The sequence below is a fragment of the Aricia agestis genome, chromosome 1, assembly GCF_905147365.1.
Source record: "Aricia agestis chromosome 1, ilAriAges1.1, whole genome shotgun sequence".
NCBI lineage: Eukaryota > Metazoa > Arthropoda > Insecta > Lepidoptera > Lycaenidae > Aricia > Aricia agestis.
The window spans coordinates 16,207,190-16,229,212 of NC_056406.1; the positions used below are offsets into that span (position 1 = coordinate 16,207,190).

General features: G+C 40.2%; 1 protein-coding gene across 1 annotated transcript; it reads right to left on the reverse strand.

The window, feature by feature from the left end:
• Positions 1–8,189: 8,189 nt before the first annotated feature.
• On the reverse strand, positions 8,190–22,023 carry LOC121732080. Its single transcript, XM_042121870.1, is given in 15 exon segments — positions 8,190–8,595; positions 10,148–10,336; positions 11,056–11,184; positions 12,576–12,789; positions 13,957–16,891; positions 16,983–17,066; positions 17,068–17,095; positions 17,166–17,268; positions 18,235–18,319; positions 18,675–18,847; positions 19,446–19,632; positions 20,085–20,134; positions 20,429–20,627; positions 20,773–20,804; positions 21,923–22,023. Coding segments are annotated over 13 exon segments (4,527 nt in total). The 5' UTR covers positions 20,624–20,627; positions 20,773–20,804; positions 21,923–22,023; the 3' UTR covers positions 8,190–8,440.

A 22,023-nucleotide genomic window follows, 5' to 3' on the forward strand; every position in this document is an offset into this window, starting at 1 on the left:
GCGTTGCTGGCCTTTTAAGAGCGAATAGGGTAATAGGGGAGCCGCAGGGCCGTCTCTAGCCCATGTGGCGCCCGTGTGCAAACATTACCCTAGCGCCCCCTAAGAAGCGTGCGCGCGGTCAAAATGAAATGGGTACAAAGTAAAAGTACAGTTTGTCCGGCTGTTTGAGGGTGAGGACTCTAGGCGGTGGCTTCCTTCGTTCCACCAGACGAACTATAACAGCACATCAAGTTAGTATAGGTACTGTCAAATTTCTCCAATATAAATAGATAACAAACTCTATTGTTATTTGTTTGTAGATTGAAGTTTTTTTCGGTTTTGACCATGATGTCTTGACTGACCCTAACAAGCTTAACCCCAAAACATAAATTTTATATCGCTTAAGTACTTCAATTTTACTTTAAATTTCATGTTATATACTTATTTAACATCACATCATCACAACATCGGTATTAATTCGATTTCATTATTCGATTTCATTGAAGAGCTCTAACTTCTCTACATCCGAAGAGCCAGCATGGCACAGTTTGTTTTCTAAATTAGAACACTATGCTTTTCACATTTAAGGTTCATTTCACGTTGAAAAATAAAGATTATAATATTTATATTGCAAAAGCCGAGCTGCTAATGGCGCGCCTTGCTTTGCTGTAATTCTACAAATATAAGAAGAGCTTCGGATATTACACAAAAATTATGCTACAAATACCCATTCTGTTTAGGACTTGCAGATTCTGTGAAGAGGAGGATGAAACACCTATTCACCTTCTCCTCGACTGCCCTGCTCTACTCAGAGCAGGAACAGGCACCTTGGTCGCCACGAATACTCGTCCACAGAGGAAATTCGTGGCACCAACCCCAACCATATCATTCAATTTATGAGCAGTATTGGGTTGGGGATGATACTCTAGTGCGAAGGAGTCACAATAGATCCTCATGGGTCGCAGTGACGTCAGGGCTACAGAGACCTGCCTTCTTTAAAAAAAAATTACCCAAAAATGTTTTCAAACTGGAGTTCTTTTTACGTTGGTCAATAAAGCGTGGGCCGTGGCGGCCGGCCAGCGCGGGCGCGCGCCAAGTGCGAGCGGCGCTCGGTGCCCCTAGGACCGCGGCGCCCGTGTGCACCGCACACGTTGCACCTATGGGAAAGACGCCCCTGAGGGGAGGGTAGGGATGGGAAGGGAAGGGAATAGGGTAAGGGATTGGGCCTCCGGTAAACTCACTCACTCGGTGAAACACAGCGCAAGCGCTGTTTCATGCCGGTTTTCTGTGAGAACGTGGTATTTCTCCGGTCGAGCCGGCCCATTCGTGCCGAAGCATGGCTCTCCCACGTATTTTTTAGTTTAGTAAATAACATTATTATAATACTCTTGAATTATCCTCCTGAATTATCATGCTGCATGATGAAAAATGAGCGTTCATCATGCAGCATGTAATTCACGTAAATGAATGGTCATGCTGAATTACCGTGTACGGGGTACTTAAGACAGCAATAATTACGCCCTTCGGATTATATGAATTCGAGCGCATGACCTTTGGTTTGAAAAACGCAGCGCAAACATTCCAGCGTTTCATGTCTAATATCGTGCTATCGGGACTAGATTTTTTATACTGTTACTGTGATGATATTCTTATAGCGTCCTCTAGTGACGAGGAGCATGAAAAACATTTAGAGCAGGTATTTAGTCGATTAAATGAATATGGTATTACAATTAATTTAGAGAAATGTTCTTTTAAAGCTACGAGTGTAGAATTTCTAGGATACCAAGTTTCAACATCGGGGATTCGGCCACTAAAAACTAAAGTACAAGCAATTATCGACTACCCTAAACCGCGAAATGTTAGCGAGTTAAGAAAATTTTTAGGCATGGTCAATTTTTACAGAAGTCATTTACCTAAAGCGATAGAATATTTAGATAAGTTAAATAGTTATATTCATAAAGCTAAAAAGAACGATAAGACTCCTATACATTGGACACCGGATGCTGAAGAAGCATTCCTAGAGTGTAAACACGGTCTCATGAACGCAGCGACTCTGTCGTTTCCTGCGAACAACGTGCCGCTTGCACTCTTTACAGACGCATCGAATAACAGCGTAGGTGCAGTTTTGCAACAACATGTTGACGGTAAATGGAACCCGTTAGGTTATTTTTGTAGGAAGTTAACGCAGGCACAACAAAATTATAGCACTTATGACCGAGAGTTACTTGCTATATTTTTAGGTGTAGAACATTTTAGAAGTTTATTTGAAGGTCGTGACTTGATAATTTTTACCGATCACAAACCATTAACTTTTGCATTTTCTAAATTAAGTAAAAATAATAAGAAAGAAAGTCCAAGACGAATTAGGCAATTAAGTTTTATAAGTGAATTTACTACAGATATACGACATGTTAGTGGACAAGATAATATTGTAGCAGATGCATTATCTCGAATAGAAACTATAGAATGCACTTCAAGTTCAATAGATTATGAAAAATTGGCTATACAGCAACGTAATGATTCAGAACTTCAGAATATTATTACTAATCCTAAATTCAAATTCAAAAAGATGCCAATTCCGAACTCCGATCATTATATTTATTGCGAAATTTCAAGCAACATAGCTAGACCTTATTTAACAGAATCGTATAGAAAAGCAGCATTTAGTAGTATACATAGTCTTAGTCATCCGGGTCTGCGAACATCGCGCCGCATGATTAAAGAAAGATATTTTTGGCCAGATATGAATAGAGATATAGGTTTTTGGACGAAGACTTGTTTGAATTGTCAAAGGTCTAAGACAACGAGGCATACGAATTCTAGCTATGGTAGTTTTCCACAAGCGGATAGATTCGATCATATTCACATTGATCTGATCGGACCACTTCCGGTCACAGTAGATGATTATAGGTATTGCTTAACGATAATTGATCGAGGCACAGGGTGGCCAGAAGCGTATCCTTTAAAAGATATTTCGGCGGATACGGTAGCGAATGCAATATATAGAGAATGGATATGTAGGTTTGGCTGTCCTGTGAAACTCACTAGTGACCAGGGCAGGCAATTTGAGAGTAAATTGTTTTCTAGTTTAATGTCATACCTAGGCATTCATAAGATTAGGACAACTCCATATCATCCTCAAAGCAACGGTGCTGTTGAGAGGTGGCATAGAAGCTTGAAGGCATCTTTGATGGCACGGCTTAATGGTAATAAAAATTGGAGCCACGAACTTCCTAGCGTGATGTTAGGGCTTCGGGCTGCCATTAAATGTGAGACAGGTGTGAGCGCAGCTCAGATGGTTTACGGCCGTGCACTACGATTGCCAGGAGAATTTTTTGTAGAAAGTCCTGAAATTCCAGATCCTTATTTAGTGTTGCAGGATATTAAAAATAATATCAGACAGTACAAGCCAATTAGTGTTAAAAGTCATAGTTCGAAAGCATTTTTTGTTCATCCAGACCTTAGAAATTGTTCACATGTATTTTTAAGAATCGATAGAAATAAAACATCCTTAGTTTGTCCTTATGAAGGTCCATATAAAGTAATTGAAAGGTCAGAAAAAGTTTTTAAAATTCAATTGGAGGATAGAGTAACTTCAGTTTCGATAGATAGGTTAAAGCCAGCATATATTTTATTAGATAAAAATATTGCAGAACAGGATACCTCTGTAGAAAATGATATTATAGAAAAAAGTAACGTAGAGTGTAATAATCAAAAAATTACAAAGTCTGGAAGGAAAGTTAAAATGCCAGTAAGATTTTTAAATGTATAAGGAAATTGCTCATTTTAGTTTCAAACGAAGCGTTATGTTAAAAAGTACGAAAATATTAATTTTTATGTAATTATGGTTAAAGATAACCGAGTTAGAGCAAAAATAAGAGTTAATCATTCGTTTAAAGTGACTGTGGTTCAAGACAACTGACTTAGATCAAAACAAGAGTTAATCATTCGTTAAAAGTAACACGTAATTCAAGTTCGATAACAATGGTAGCGCCGCGAAGGTAATATGAGTACCGCGTCATAGCTTATGAAAACAATGATATAGTATACAGTACAAACAGTAAGACAACTTGTACATTTTTAATGAGTACAACTTATATTGATCGTTTATATGTGAAAACGTAATATAAGTTGATGGGAATTTTAAATAAAAGACAATTTTTATTAAAGCATTTTATTCTTATATTGTATACAATTTACGTTTACACCTTGTTTTTACACTTTTTACTTTGATATACTATTTAGATTATACTATGATACTTTAAAAATGTACAATGTAATAAGTAATAATATTTCCCCTATTTTAAGTTAAAATATTATGTGACTTGTTTTATAAAGCATTTTATCTTGTGATTAATGATTATTGTAATATTAACAACAATGTAATTTCTGCGTCAGATTTTGTCGAACGTTATGCAATGTAGAGTAACAAGGAATTTTAATGTACTTATACTTAATTAAACATTGAATAAAAATGCTTAATATTAAAGAGAAATTTAATTTTAAATCAATGTAATTTTTTTCTAAAAAAATATGTAAAATTGTAATTAATGGTGTAATCTTGTATTACTTGTGTAATTTTCAGGAACTTATTTTTTTGTATTATGCTAGTAATTTTGATACTAATAATTATGTAAAAATTTTTTTTTCAAAAGGGGGGGAATATTGTGGGGTCTGTACTTTGAACCCTGTTTGTAAGTGTGTGAATGCTGACGCGTGCGAGTTGCAATCGTGTATGTAAGATGTGACGTATGAACGGAGCTTAGAATAAGTAAAATATTATTTTCAATAAACAGTTGGTCCAACGCTCTCGAGTCTTTCACTTGTGCCCTCCTGCTACTGCTCCGTAGTCTATGTCTCTGTGTGTCCCATATACCACCGTAGACATACAGCATAGACATAACAGGTGTAATGCATACAATCAGTAACAAAACGTTTCAGTCATACTCATTGGACCGTAATAGAATTAAAAGATACAACTTAGTGGAAGAACTAAATATTTTTTGGGTTGAAAGTACATAAAATACTTTACGATTACCAGATAAAAAAACCAAAATATTTTGCCTTTCGTATGATTAAACATCGGTATTTGGTTAACGATTTAGGGCTCCCACATATACCTAAACACAATACGACGTCGCGTCGTACAACGATGCGGCGTCGTTACAAGATACGACGTCGCGTCGCGCGTCGTGGAAATATACGATAATCATCATAAAAAAACAGACATCGTAACGTAATGTGGTACGCACGATACACGGCACGATGCCGTCTTTACAGTGGGGTGGTGTTAGTTCATTTAGAAAAATGGACCGCACTAGACGCATTCTGCTTCTGCTGTTAATAAGACGAAGAAAGAAAAGACATACTCAGAAGATACTGAATCCACCCATTTCTTTCAACCATAAATAACGGGAGTCACTTTATAAAAAGTACAATGCCTTAAAATGAAATGCGCGGGATTGCATCGTGAGTTTCTAACGTCATGACGTCGCGGTCGTATCGTGCGCACACGTTACGACCATTTTCCCCCCGTGGAACTATAGCTTCGCACTACTTGTAGTGCCATAGGAATTTTTTATTTCCTTTGACTTTTTGGTAGTGTCAAGGGCAATAACGCATTTCTAGCGACACTACACTGGTTGCAGTTAATTCATGGGAAATGTTATTTCCTGTGGCACGAGGGGCTATCTACTATAGGGTATAGGCCCATGTCGAAAATGGATGGATCATATAAACCACCTGGTGACGTATATAGGACGATATAAGAGCATAAAATAATAAGATTAACACTATGAGTAACGATATAAGAGCATAAAATATTATGGCACCATGCCGTCACTTGTAAGCTGTCCAACTGAGTGCTGATGAGAATTCAAAAGTGCAGGTAGAGTGAGTACATTTTGGTCATATATTTTTGTACGGCATTTTCGCCATCGATAGATACATTTAGACTGGGTTGCACCAGAGGCGTGGGTAAAGTTAAAGTTATGGTTATAGTTAAGGTAAATTTAACTTTAACTTTACCCTTAACTTTTCCCGGAGAAATTGACAGATGACAGCTGATCCAACAAGGTTATAAATGCGCGTGGGCGGGAGCGCTGCTGGTAAAGGAGAACTGTCAAAAATGGCGGTTTTTATATGATGACAGCGTTAGTTCCTTTTTTCGCCACAGGCATTTAAAACCTTGTCGAGCTCTATGGTTATAGTTAAATATGGCGTCTTGATGGCGTCCATTTTTAACTTTACCCAAAGATTTGACATTTTGCACTGTAGTCAAAGTTAAAGTTACAGTTAAAGTTAAAGTTAGTTGGTGCAATCCAGTCTAAAAATAATAAAAAAGCGCGCAGTGCCGTACAAAAATAGTGCGCCATAAAGTCGGTATTGATCGGTACGTCGTGTCGTAGATTTCCACGACGCGACGTCGTGTTTAAGTGTGGGAGCCCTTAGACTGAAATCCGGCCAAGTGCGTGTCGGGCCACGCGCAATATATAGGGTTCCGTAGTACCGCTAGTTTTTGATAATTTTTGTATGGTCAATGAATGTGCATTTATAACATGTTTTACACTACTAACAACATCATTTCAGTTACGTTCAAAGGAATTTGAACGAAAAGTTCCTTTTTACTTCGCCGAATTTTTTTTTGATCGCCGAATTTGATCGACTATTACTCAATAACTTATGAAGTCTTCTGAGCCGTGACAATTTCTTTTAAATTCAGCATCTTTCCTACTCCTGTGAATTTTTTCACATTTCCAGAAGCAACCGTTTTGCTGGTAGAAGCGGGGGACACTGGACGATTTTTCCGCTTTGAAACTTCATATTTCACAAATAGATCCCTAAATTGGAAAATGATCTATGAATAACCATAATATTTTTAAAAAACCTATCCAACGACACCCCACACAGTGGGGTGGACGCGAAAAAAATATCATTCCGCTTGATACCATACCGTACCATAACAAAATAATTTTTTAAAGATTTTATATATCATTTTGTCGGCGTCATTTAATATCTGCATTCATACCGAATTACAGCTTTATAGGTCTTACAGTCTCTGAGTAAAATCGCGGACAGACAGACAGACAGACAGACCAAAAATATAAGGGTTCCTTGATGACTACGGAACCCTAAAAAGGGCATGTCTTTTGAAATGATACGAGATCAAATTTTGTGATAATAAATACCTAATTACGAGAATCACAAATACATTATGTCACAAACATTAATTCAAACATTCGCATTCTAATAAACACAATCCCGACATTGGATTAAGACCTCCAAATAAAACATAATTCGTATTGACTTTACTAGTAATACACAAAATTTAGAAGCAAATCGATAGTTTTATTTAAAAAATACAGGACTTTATTCTAGTTTCCATAATTGATGTTTTATAATTTCAAAACTATATAACTAAAATAAATATTTATAAACGTTAGGCCCCCTTTATTTAATTACATAGTATGTATAAAAACGAAAGAGGAACAAATCTACATTTGAAAACTGATAATTCACAAAGGAACCCTATAATGATTCATTTTCTAGGCGAGAAAGTAATTTATATATACATATTATTTTATATACATGCTTCGGATAATAATAAGTCGGGCAGAACTCGTCACTTAAGTACCTACTTAATAACAAAGTGTTAATTTACAAGAACTTTTATAGGCTGTTAAAATCCGACGTTAGCACTTCACAAACTTAAGATGTCGAGATAAGGTCACACTCTGCGCTCATTTTGTATGTGACGTGTATGTATGCGCAGTGTTTAATTGCATACGTTTTTTCAGCCGTTCGAAAAGTGTCTACTTTTAAAACAAGTTGATAAAAATCGTCGGGTTTTAAATGCATCGCCATCTCTTATCGACCTTATTTATAGGACTGCTGAATTAAAACATTTTTATAAAAAAGCTAGCCACGTGACCAAAAGTGCAATTTCATGTACACACTACTCATAAAAGACGCACGCTGACGATCGATACGCATAAAACGTACGATTTAACTGTTCACCTTAGGCCCACTTGGGCCAGCGTGAATTAACTCTGTTAAAATATCATTCCTTCTATTTTGTAAATGAGAGGGACCATAAAGACAACGTACGATTAACTTTAACCCAGACTGGCGGAAGTGGGCCTCAATGGAATGTGACTCTCTGGTATCGTCAAAGTGACTTCATAGTAGAAGGTTTGCAGTTAATTCGTACGGAGTTATATTATACTATAACCCGGTCACCGAAGACAGATAATTCGGCCATCGACCCACTACTACTTCTTCTATTCACACGAGAAAATATAGTTATCACACTATGCTATATACCAGTCGAAACGTCATAACTCATACCTAACTAAATGTTTGCGCGTGAGTGAAAGACACGAGCAACGATAGGTCAATCGCCGAATTTCTGCGGGCGTCGAGTAGTCGCTTCGAGTCTTATCTCAACTGAATCAGTCGTCATTTAGCTCATGATGATGAGTTGTCCCGAGTTATCAACGTACACGAACCCCTGGCCAGGCTGCGGCGCCCAGCGCAGGCAGTTGAGGCTGGTGAAGCCGTGCTCCCAAGTCTGCTCCAACTCCTTAATCGGCGATAAGCCTGTGCGACTCGAACTCTCTGAAATCAGAAGCCATTATACAGGATACAATTCCGATATACTGATCCTTGTTTAAAAATAAAAATACACGTATTTTTTCTTTTATAATCACTCAGTACTAAAATGTTGAGAAATAGCTTCCGAAAGTTACCCTAAAAACACCACAAGTAAAGGCCACTACACGCCTTTCCGTCGCCACGGAAAGGCGCGTAGTGGCGTATGAGCGTCACCCCCGCTCATACCCACCGCCGCGAAGTGATTCTGTTAAACGACTTTAAGTGGGATAAAATATGTTATTGTAAAAAAATTAACACTCTATTTTTTTTGGTTAAATGTACTCTCCTATGCCCTAAAAAATTGGCCAAAAGGTTTAATTTGGCCAAAAGGTTTAATTGCACCCTGTGGGTGAAAGTTTAAAATTGCACATGCAGTCGAAATGTAACAGAAAATATACACTAAATCTGTTATTAATATATTTATTACCTACACAATGGGTATGAGTCATGCTCATAACTCAAGAGTCGCTTGACATTGTGCAACTATTTTTATCAATTGGCAGTAAATAAAAGAGTCACTACCACTGGTTAGTTCACATAGGGCAGATTTTTTAACCCCGAGATAAAATGTCGGATAGTTAACTGAAGAATAAAGTTATTCGGTGGTTTAACCGTCAAATAAGTCATAGTAAATTTTTCAAATGTTATTTATTCCATAGTTAACTATCTGACCGAAATTTTGAACTCTGGCAACTCCCACTTTACACAGTTGAAACAAATATAGTGAATACTCTATTATTAGAGCAAGACATACTATTTCCTGTCTGTCAACGAAGTGTCTCATTGTTTTTAGGTTATTTGTCTGTTTCGTTAGAATTGACGCCTGGGCACATTTATTGCTTAATGTGATTGAAAATAAAAAGACAGATGCTGTGACAAACAAAGACTTTTTGAACTGCACCAACTATATTAGGTAGATAGGATAGGTCCTTTGTGTTTCCTGCTTAATTTATATTCTACGGAAAGGAAATGTAGCACTCTTCTTTTGAAAGTCTGAATCGGCGCTGAAAACTTTTGGATCCCACATTTTATTATGCTTAGGCCTCGATCTGACGATTATTTCTTTTCTTTCCAAAAAATTCATATAAGTTTATTCGTTTATTATGGCCTCTTATTCTATTGCCAGATCATCAATTTCCTCGAAACTATCCATATTAAACGATAATTATTAAATAAACGTAAATTACAACCTCAAGCCAAATACCATTTACCAACGTCAACGCCGAACTATCTGTCTAATAGCGGTTTTTTGGTGGTTCACGCGACGGATAGTTTTATTCCTCTGTTAGCGGGGTTATTCGACGGTTAAGTTCTATCTGACGATTGAAAAATTCAATATTTTGCTACCTGTCGAATATATACTGTCTGTTTATCTGAGGATTGAAAAATCGGCCCACACACAAATTAATTTTCTTTTTGCGACAGTATTTTTTTTGCACTGTTTTACCAAAAACAGTGCAAGCTGCAAAGACATTGTTTCTTGCAAAGAATTGTTTATGTGACATTGTTTAAATACCCAGTGGATCCAGGCGGTACAGCAGAGCGAAGAGGTTGGTCCTAGCCGGCGCCGAGCTGAACCGGCGCGCGCCGAGCCCCACGGCGAGGTGGCGGGCGGTCGGCGACAGCGCCACCGAGACCGCGCTGTGCTCGAACGCCGCCGTGTGCAGGCACTGACCCAGCCGCGACCACTCCAGGGAGTAAACACCTGAATACGTAATGACGAAATATATACAGGGTGCAACAAAACAAAGTGATAATGCTTTAGAGCAGCCTTTCCCAAAGTGGGCGATGACGCCCCCTTGTGGGCGCTGAAGATCTTAAGGGCCGATTCACACCGGAATGGCAGCGGCGAGGCGAGCACTTTCAGCGTCATATGATTTTAAACTTTATCTTCATTATTGTAATACATAGTATCGCTTGAGAAATCGCGGCCGCAGGCAAAGAAGTCTACGGCCGCTCGTGGCCGCTCGTGCCTGCCACGAGCGGCCACGAGCGGCCGTAGACTTCTTAAGCGATACTATGAAGATAAAGTTTAAAATCATATGACGCTGAAAGTGCTCGCCTCGCCGCTGCCATTCCGGTGTGAATCGGCCCTTAGGGGGGTTTGGGGTCTAGAAAAAAATGGGAGCGTTGTGTTGAGGCCTGGGGGGTGATGTATTTCATATGGTTAAGCATTTCAAATTGAAACAATGGAGGCGCTAAAACATATTGTTCTCAAAGTGGGCAGTAGAAATTGACGGGAAAAAATATTTGTTATGACAACACTGTGGTCTGTGAGCCTTGTCAACATTAACGATAACCGACCAAAATTGAGCGATTGTGGTTACGGTTATTGTTAAATATGGCGTCATTTTAACCAATTTGTTAAGTAATTTGGTGCAAGCACACTAAAATTTCTATTAAATATATAATCGTAAAACATACCTAACCAACGATTGGTATTTCTTAGTCTCGGTACAGGTAGTAGAGCCACAAGCAATCTGCCGTCTTTCGATATGTCAATGCAAGCATCATTATGTATTCTGCATTTCTGGACCACTATGTTCTTTGTACCTAAATGAGAAGACAAACAACATAAAAAAAGTTATCATTTCATTCCCATAAGAAATTGAATTGAAATGGAATGTGTTTAATAGGGGTATTACATTATCATTTATATTGGATAATTTATATGATCATATTATATAGGATCCAATATATGTATATGATCATTTGATCATATCTGCATATTACATTATCATATTTCATTGATCCTATTTTACGTCAAATGTGGTTTCAATAGCCAATGGAGAGCGCTAACGCTGACGTCAGGGTTACTAGTTCTCAGAGAATTCGATTTGTCAAAAGACATCGTCATTTTTAATATGGCTTGTTTTTTGTTATTTCAGCAACAAACCTTAAAGGTGACTGACTGACTGATTGACATAGTGATCTATCAATGCACAGCCCAAACCACTGGACGGATCGGGTTGAAATTTGGCATGCAGGTAGATATTATGACGTAGGCATCCGCTAAGAAAGGATTTAGATAAATTCCAACCCCAAGGAGTTCAAATAGGCGATGAAAGTTTGTATATAATAGTACTTCTTAATGCGAGCGAAGCCGCGGGCAAAAGCTCGTCCAAGCATATAATTAGAAAAATAATTAGATTACATTATTTGAAACATATTAACAACAAGAAATTAAAAGTCTTTTTTATATTAAATAACTGGCAACACCTATTTCTATGACCGTATTGGATCCAATCTCTCAGCAAATGTCAAAAATCTATGATCAAGGAAGAAATGAATCATATGTCTATATTACATTATCCAATATAATTGACTCAATGATCTCGGATCCAATATACAGGGTGTCACAAAAATAAGTGATAATACTTTAGGGTGTGTACGTGTTCCTTGTACAGAGTTCACTGTGAAAGTAGCAGCGCTGAAAGACCAAATTTTTTTTTCACTTTTGTATGGGAAAACTCGTGACGCTCGGGCCCTTGTCCATACAAAAGTGAAAAAAATGTTTGGTCTTTCAGCGCTGCTACTTTCACAGTGAACTCTCTACAAGGAACACGTACACACCCTAAAGTGTAACTTATTTTTGTTACATCCTGTATATGATAATCTAATATCCCCCTTACTCAATTTGTTTTGGGAATATATTTTAAAGTAAATCGTGAATAAACTACATAATATCATCATCTTATGACTTATTGTAATCGAATTAAATGTATGTCGCGAACGTAAAAGCATCAATAACGGCTTCCGATGTTTAGCCTAAATTATCCACTAACATTTATCCGCACCATCAAATATCAAACAACAACAATAGCATCAAACACAAAATCAGTGACAGCAAGATCAGTGACAGCAAGATCAGTGAAGTAGTTGTATCTAAGCTGGTCTTCAGAACGTAATATATATTGTATTTCTGTAATGAAATCTATACAAACTGTCAGAAATATCAGGTGGGAGGCCGGGCGCGAAGTCCCAAGCCTGTATCCGGTGCGACAGCGGCGGGAGGGCCTCGGAGATGATGCCGGCGTCGAGCAGTCCCGCCATACCGCCGAGCCGCCGCGCCGCGCCCCCTCCTCCGCCCCCACCGCTCCCGCCGCCGCCGGTCCCGCCACCTTCCGCACCGCCCTCCTCGTCCACCACCATAGCGTTCTAAAACATACGATATTTAAGCAGTTAATAGGGAAGACGTAGATAAAATATATTCTCATTATAGCGGTACTATGGAACCTACGAATAATCTATATATATAAAAGAAAGTCGTGTTAGTTACACCACTTATAACTCAAGAACGGCAGAACAGATTTGGCTGAAAATTGGTAGGGAGGTAGCTTAGAGCCAGGAGACGGACATAGGATACTTTTTATCCCGTTCGACAGCGTTCCTGTGTGACTTGACATGAAACGTCAGTCACTATAAAACGTGGTATAACAAAAAAGAATCAGACTTGGAATAACAAAACGAAAATGACAGCTATGTAATTGACGTAAAATGACAGCTATGTAATGACGTATGGATGACAATTTGATATTTGTAAGAAATCAATATTAAAACTATTTCTATTAAATAAATAATTAACACGTGGATTGAAGTGAAGTGAAGTTTAATTAATAATGCCGCGACCAAGACGATCGAATCTTTCCTGACAAAGCCGTAATGCAAGAAGAATACAAAATACTGCAAATGAAAGGACTGAAGAAGAACAAGAAATTGCACGTGAACAGCGCCGCAATAGTATGGCTCGACTTCGTGCTTCTCAATCACGAGAGCAAAGTGAAGCAGCCCGTGAAACAGCTCGGTTGGCAATGCAGAATCGTCGAGCGAACAACAGAAGTCAACAAATAGATAATTTGCGACGCAGAACAAGATATTTAGCTGATTTGAATCGAGCTGCGTTTCGATACGATTGCAGCAATGATTACAGCTTGCATCCTAGCGTTTGCATTGGGCAAATGGACGTTGTTTGCGAGTATTGTGGTGCATTAAAGTTTTCCGGAGAAACGCCTGGATTATGCTGCGTTATATATAAAAATAAGTCGGGTTTTCCTTCCTGACGCTATAACTCCAGAACGCACGAACCGATTTCCACGGTTTTGCATTTGTTGGAAAGGTCTCGGGCTCCGTGAGGTCTATAGAAAAAAAATCACGAAGTACTTCAAGAGAAAAGCATGAAAACAGGGAAAATCATTTTATGGCAAAACAACGTTTGCCGGGAGAGCTAGTAAATTATAGTTCTTATTATTCGTAGTATGGAACCCTATATCGCGCGTGGTCCGACACGCACTTGGCCGGTTTTAGTAGAGATTTAAATTAGTTCACCTGCGCGAGTATGATCGGCTGGAGGTAATCGTGAATACGCGGCCGCCTGGGGGGCTGATTCGCTCGATTCTCGGAGTTGGCCGTCGGTACCTCGCCCGGCAATAGGGGCGCGCTAGCACTGCCGATGACCGCTTGGAACTGACCGGAGCCCTCGGCGTTTCTCGTCGAGCCTCGATGGAACACGCGATCTCTCGACAGCACGTGGGACGCGGTAGTGTACTCGTAAAATAGAGACCTTCGGTTGCTCGTCTCCGGGCCATTTTGGAGGTTGGACCGATTCTCCTGCTGGTCGTCCCCGTTGGGTTGGAGAGTAAACATCTCCCGCACGGACGAGGGCGTATACAAGCGTATCGTTTGCAGGCGTCGAAACCTGTTTCTGGCCGCGTTCCGTAATCTGACGGCCTGCATGTGCGCCATTCTTATTAAATTTATTCTGTATTCGAAGTTGTGTACGTCGTGGTTCTGTCTCCTGGGGCAGTCGGTGGAGTTGGCGCCCGAGGGGCCGGCCACGGGCTCGTCGGGATTCGGTGGGGCTCTCGGAGTAGACTGAGCAATATGGACCGACTTTTTTGACGCCCAACGCAGAGCGGGAATTCTGTAGGTGGAAACCGGCGGTAAAACTTTCCTCTTTGCCAGCGGATGAGCCGCGGGATTCGTTCTATGTAGCGCCTTTAGTCTTTTGCTCTCCATGTACAACTCCCTCCTATTCCTCGCGGTCGCAGAGTTGTTTCTGTTCGCGGCCGCTATTTGCACGGCCAAGCGATTACTCCACCTCTGGGTGGTAGTAGCGCTCGAGGTGCTCGGCGTCGGCTCCGTGGAGCTGGTGGCGTTGGACGTCGAGGGTTTCACGTCAGACGACGAATCGCGCTTGGAATGTTTCGCTTTGTCCGCATCTCTTTGCGAGCGCCTGTCCTCGGTTTCGTTAAGAATAAGATTATGGAGGGGTTCGTCGGGGCCGTCCACGTTGATCGGCTCCGAGTTGTCTATGTTTTCGAGGCGAATGACGTTCGCCGGGTCCACTCGCTGCGGCGAGGAGGCATCGCCGGCTCGTCCGGGCCTGTTGGTCATCAACATCAAGCACGTCAGGGCCAGCGCCTTCTTCAAAATACGCAGCATATTTATTATCAGCTGGCTCAATCCCCTCTCCTCTAAGCACATCATCATCATATTGAACATCACCGATAGCACCTGCATGGCGCGCATGCGGATTTCGTGTCGTGTGGCGCTTATTTCCACGGCTCGAACGATCTCCCTCCTCGGTCTCGTCGAGTATCTCTGTGATAGTCTAGTCGCGACGGAGTTGCGCGACCTTCGTCTGAACTCCTCCTCCAGTCTCAATCTGAAGCCGGACGGTCGTCTTCTCTGAGCGAGAGTGGATCGTAGTACGGCGGAGGGTCTCGCCTGCGGCGACCTCTGTGTCGGGGGCCTCTCGCGAGACGTTTCGTCGGCACCTCCCGTGGATGGACCGGGCTCGCTGTCGTCTACGGCGCCGTCGCTTCGGGAGGTCATATTGACTTCGGGACCGTTTTCGGTGTCCCGAGCGGCATCTCTATTTCTCGAGTTTATTCTCGAGGTCCTGCTGGAGCCGCGCGATATTTGATCGGTCATGTCCGACAGCATCATGCACCGCTCCAGGAGGGATCTAGTAAAATAGGTCGGGACGTCCCGCCGTCCGGGCTCCCTGTGGAGCATCAGTATGCGTCGCCGCAAGTTCTCCCACATGTTGCGGAGCTCGCGCATGGTGATCCTGCTACCGCGAAGCCACAAATTCGTTAGCTGCGTGGTATGCTTCTGTAATGCATTCACCCCCTCCCTCACCTTTCTGTAGGCCTCGTCCGGAGGAAACACCACGCCGCCGACCCATAAATTGTCCCTACTCGTCGAGGGTCGGTCGAGATCGATCTCGGGGTTACTTTCGTTTCTTCGCTCCGCGTCGACCGAGCCGTCGCGCGTCGCCGCCCCGGGCTCCGCGTCGGGCCCGTTGCTCTGGGAGCGCACTCGGAAGCGGCTCCCGTTTGCGGTAACGCTGATGCCCTCCGGCCGGTCGGTGGCGGTCGACTCGGGCTCCCCCAGCTCGATCACCAATCTATCGGTCGGCCGCATTAGCCTGTAGGGCACCTCGGCGGCGCGGGCCGGCCGCCTCGGGTCGTCTTCCCGGAACGTGGTGTTCCGAGTTCGGAATATATTGACCTCCGGTGATCGGTCGCCGTCGGATTCGGAGCTGGAGGAGAGGAACTCCTGGCGCAGGCTCGAGCTGAAGAGGCGCACGCGAGGGCGCGTCGTCCGCGCGCGGTCGCCGACGTCGTTCTCGTCGGACTGCGCACGGGAGTTGGTCCGCCGGCGCGGCAGGCTCCGCTCCCGGCGCTCGACGTTGGCCAGCGTCGACAGCGACATGTTCGTTATTAGGTTCAATAATCTCGTCCCCGAATCGCGCAGTATATCGCGAATCAGGTCCAAGCTTTCGTTGATAGTTTGGGCGTCGACGGGGCCCGACATTGGGGTAGAAGCGTTCGCGGAAGGGGTCTCTCGCTGGGCGGCGGCGGCGGAAGTCGAGGGTGTGTCGCGGGGGGCCGTCGTGTCGTTGGTCAGATTGTCGTTCAAGGCCGAGAGCGTCGCCTGCTGGCTGTCGGTGGATCTCTGCGAGGATAGATCCAGCACCTCGGGCGGTGTGACGGAGCGGTAGGTGGGGCAGAGGAAGACGCGGGTCCGCGAGGACTCGGAGTTGTCGTCCGGCGGGTCGAGCGAGCCGCTCGTGAACGTGAACCTACTGGGTCGGGGTGTAACGTTCGTGGACGAAAACGGGTTAGGTAGGAGTCTCGAGGTCCGCTCCCTCTGGTCGACTGTGCGGAACGTGCGCCTGCCGCCATCGTTCAAGGGTTGGAATGCAGATTGTCGCGAGCCAAACGACGATCGGTCTCGCGATGTACCCGGCTCCCTTAAACGATAGGTAAAGTTTTGTATTAACAACTTCTATTTATGTGATCTAAATTGCAAGCTGTAAGGAAACTGTAAGCCGTTTACCGTACCTCGCGGACAAAGTATCGAAAGACAGAGCGTCGAGATTGAAAATTCTGCTGCTACCGGCCTCCCCGTCGCCGCCGGCGGGGGGGGTCGGTATCTTCCCGCGTCGTAGAATTTTCTGGAAAGCAACCTCGTTTCTACAAACAACATCATTAGGGCATGACACCACTTCAATGCCAATATATTACCATCGTCCTCCCGAGGCGGTACTGAGAACGTTCGAGCCACTCGCGTGTAGCTGTTCGTTTCGGGCGACGGGTCTGTTTCCATCGGGTCAGTCCCGCGGTCAGTCTAAAAATTGTCACGGTTGAAAATTGAAACATCGAAGTTGATTATATTATTTTTTGTCGCTGTTATGTGGCTATACATTATGTTAAAAGTTTAAGGACGCTATCACAAAAATTGTCACAAAAATTAGCAGGTCAGTACGAATATCGACGTTAAGGACATTAAAATAACATTTAATATCAGCGCGCCTTGTACAGTGGCGGTTACGACGCTCGCCGCTTTCTTGATAGGGCGAAAATGTATGAAGAAATTTGAAAGCGTTTCTTATTTTAATAACATTTCCATTTATAAGAAATGGAAATGTTATTTATTTTTAAATAAAATATTTAGCTATTCGTATAGGGGACTAAATAAGCAACAATTTTTGTATATTTATTTTCCTTAGTTCAGTGTATTTAGCTATAATGGTACCTAATCAAACCCCATTTTTTAAAATATTTTGAAATTATTGTGATGGTTAAAACGTATTTATGTGAAGATTTTGTATGCGGCTATATATACCGCGGCGGCGTTAAAAATTTATGGCGTGGACGTGGAGATGAATATATTATCTTTCATTTGAAACCAAAATATCCTCCTAATTCTTTAAAATGGTACTTGAAAATTGCTGATATTTGTGAAAAAATGTGATAGCGTCCTTAAGGGACATCGTTTAATAAAGTTGCTTTAAAATTAATAAATCTATAATAATTTTATATGTTACAATGTTATTAAGGCGAAGGCGTGTCTCTCTTACTATCTGTATATTACGTTCACGCTGATATTATATTATATCAGTCGATTGAGATAAAATTTCGTAAGTATATCGATATTTTTAGTCTCGGAAAAGGACATCATTATTTTTTTCCAAGAACATGCATTTCTGCTACAAACAAATTTCAGCTCAACGTAAACGTATTACTTTTTAAGTTTCTTGAAATAAATTAATATAAAAAAAATGCAAAGCAGCACCTAGATATAAATACTCACTGTGCTGGGAGGTGAAGGAGTAGCGGAGGCGTTCAACGATATGCCGGTTATTAGTTTGTAACCCAGCGAGTCGAAAGCCACATATCTGAAAACATGAGAGCATAGATGTAGCTCGAAATATTATTTTACTTTTAAAGAAAAGTAAAATAATTTAAGTCCAGTCACGAAGCACGCACAGAAATTCATACATCTATCTATTGCTTTTTGTCACTAGAGCACGGAAAAATTGGTATCGCGTATTTATCGGTACATATGGAAACCTAATACATATGGAAAAAAAAAATATGAAGGAATAAATCCTAACCATATTATGGAAAAAAATTATGAAGGAATGTATTCTTGCTAAAGTGATAGAGACGAGTAGCGATAGATAGATACATAGATCGATACACTAATTTCTTTGTGTCCCTCATCCATACTTTAGTTGATAAACAGTTTACCTGACGTTTTCGTTGACAGAATTTGTAGTGACTTTAGTGAATGGTGCGGGCTGGCTCCAATCCCAGAAATAAAGTTCATTGTACGTAGCTATCACTAGCAGCTGCTTGCTGGGATGAAACGCAATGGAAGATATCACAGTCTCATTACGAACATTCCAAACCTCGCTGCCACCCTGAAACATTTTTTAATTATAAATTATAATTCTTTAAACCTTCGTAATATTTTCGTTACAAACTACTATTTCGAGATAAAGAAGTCTATACGTTCGAATTTTGCGTTTAAAAGCTACAAACATAAGAGTTTAGATTATAGATATATGCGACATAGGAGCACTATCAAATATATAAAATTCTCGTGTCACAGTTTTCGTTGCCATACTCCTCCGAAACGGCTTGACCGATTCTCATGAAATTTTGTGAGCATATTAAGTAGGTCTGAGAATCGGCCAACATCTATTTTTCATACCAAAAATTATTTATATGGCAAAACAATGTTTGCCGGGACAGCTAGTTTCAATATATAAATTTTGACAAATATTGCCTAGAAAATGATAAACCCAGGTATTACTGGTACGGTATGTTTAATTCTTACACGAATCGCCAACAAACTGAAATGCAATCGCCAACAAACTGAAATGCAGTTTGGCGGTTTTTAGGATAAGGACATAATGTTGTAAAATAATGGAATAAATACTAAAAAAAAAAAAAAACTTTTATCGCCCGCGATATCCGATATAGCACGGCGCTACGCAAACCCGCTAAGAAACTTACACTAGAGATGTCCCATACTCTGACTTGGCCTCCGAGACACCCTGATCCGATAAGTTGTGGGTGAGAGGGATGGAAGGCGATGCACCAGGGCGTGCGAGGATGACCCTTCAATATCCTCACGTGTTTACCGGTGGCGAGGTCCGACACGTACACATTGTGATTAGCGTACGAAGATGCTACTTTGGTCCTGAAACAATAAATACTTTCATAAAATTTCCCCTAGTTTTAATTAAATCAACTACTAAAAAAATTATAGGCAGATGGCGAGAGTCGGCCATCTTCCAAAACATATTAGTATAAGATTTGAAAGGCATAATAAGACATGTTGAACCCACAACATCACCCAACTAACATCATATTATTGTACCTTATTTCAGCAAATAAATGATTTCTATTTCTATTATATGTCCTATGAATTTGTTGTAACATTAACCAAATAACATGTTATTGTTGGGTAATGTCACTGTTTAGACCTATGTTATTTGGTCGTGATTCTGGCTGGCTTTGACATCACCAGACAAAATTATGTCCACCATGTCTCTATGTCTACCATGCATATGAATAATTTCTCTGGTGGTGATAAGAGATCAAACAATATTTAAAAATTTACAATTTCAATAGAAATAGTAAGTTACATACCCATCAGGACTAAACATCATAAGAAAAGTAGATCTGGGATGGCCACTGCACTGTAAAAATTTTATAAATGTTACTTTACAACTTACAGTTACTAACAATAATTACTGTTAACTCCCTATAACTTAATGTTATGTTTTTTAATTTTTAACTAATTAATGTTGTCTGCAACTTCACTGCACAGCAATTTGTTACATAATATCAACTCTGACTCATTCAAAATTTTTCCTCAATAAAAAATATTAATATTAGACTTTTCTAGAACTTATTATTAACACTTTAAATATCATAAATAAATAAAGTATATAGGACCCAGGATTTATAAGAAGAGAATATAATATACTTACCCTTATTTTCAGGGGTTTCTTGACAAGAATGTCTTCAGCAATATTTTCAAGAACCATTTTGTTTGCGGAGGAGTTCGGGGGATCAATCCCTCTCTCCCTCCATTGCCAGCTGCGAGCGACATTGCCTAAGGTTTGGGGTTCGTCTATTGGATCATTTTTGAAACCAAGCCATTCAGAATCAATCACAGGATCCATTACCCTACAAAAAAATGAACATACATATTTTTAAAATAAATAAAAAATATATTATGTTGTGTAAAATTTCTTGTTGTTTCCTTTGTAATACAATACAATAAACAAAAATTCATTTCATAAAAATAACTTAATCATTTAAGCCATGTTACCTTTAATCTTTTGAAATCAACATCAGCAGAATCTGGAAAAGATCATTTCATAGGTATATTGCTAGTTGTACTCAATTCAGAAGTGAAAGTTCGAGGTACATCTAGAGAAATGATAATTTTTGAAGGTACACCACAAAATAATCGCACACCAACTACTGACCATGGTACACCAGTATGCCATGGCACACTAGTTGTGTAACACTGGGTTAAAGGATCACAGCTATGAATAAATAATAATATGTACTAACACTCCTCTTATGCTAAGAACTTACATGACGGTTTTACTCTATAGTTTTACTCCAAATCGAGCAAAAACCACTAGACACAATAGAAATTCTAATGTGTCTCGTTTTTCCACGATCAAAGGGTTAACTATGAATATAATATTATTATCGAGTATTATTTTAATTTCTTACAAATCCTTTTATTCATGAGTTAAACTTGCATTTGACATTTTTGAAATATAATTTGAAAATGTTTAATGTCTATATTTTTAAGTGAATTTTCAGTAATTTAAATATTACTTATTATACTATGGGTTTTTCTTGTCAACACTAAAATTTTACAAGTGCTTTTACTCTGCTTGCCTCCTGCCCCCGGAAACCGGGGCTGAGAAATGTACAGGGGTTTGCCAAACTATGAAAACCCCTTACAGCATTTTTGACAATTAATCTTGAATTATTGAACTGATCTATTCAGTGCACTAGAGCAACTTAAATTTAGTTGCAATATTCCTGTATAGGTTATATAAACCTTCCTTAAAGATAATATTAAGCTTTAAGAAAAGATAACAATATAGTAGAATAATATATTTTGTAACACTTGTTATTTTAATAGAGCTATTGACCTCATAAGGTACCTTCTACCTACAAAACATAGTGTTGCTAAGGTTATTTCTAGATAAATTGAGATGTTGATTATACATACTATATTATTATGAACATTAGGGTCTTCTTAGGAAACAAAGGATTTATATAACGATGTAGACATACTGTTTGCCTTTAAGTACTTCATGTTTGTCTGTATTTATCAACATTAATGTCGAAAAACACAGTGTTCGTTGAATAAAAGTACACAGGTCGAGAGAGTATCAGTCGTAGCAATGTATACAATCTATGCAATACATATTCAGAAACAATGAGTTACATACCTTGTTCATCGTTACATGCTATTACAATAATGGTATTTTTAACATTATTGGATGTAAAAAGAAAGCAATACTATAGTTAAAAGAATGTTTCTAGCAGCAGA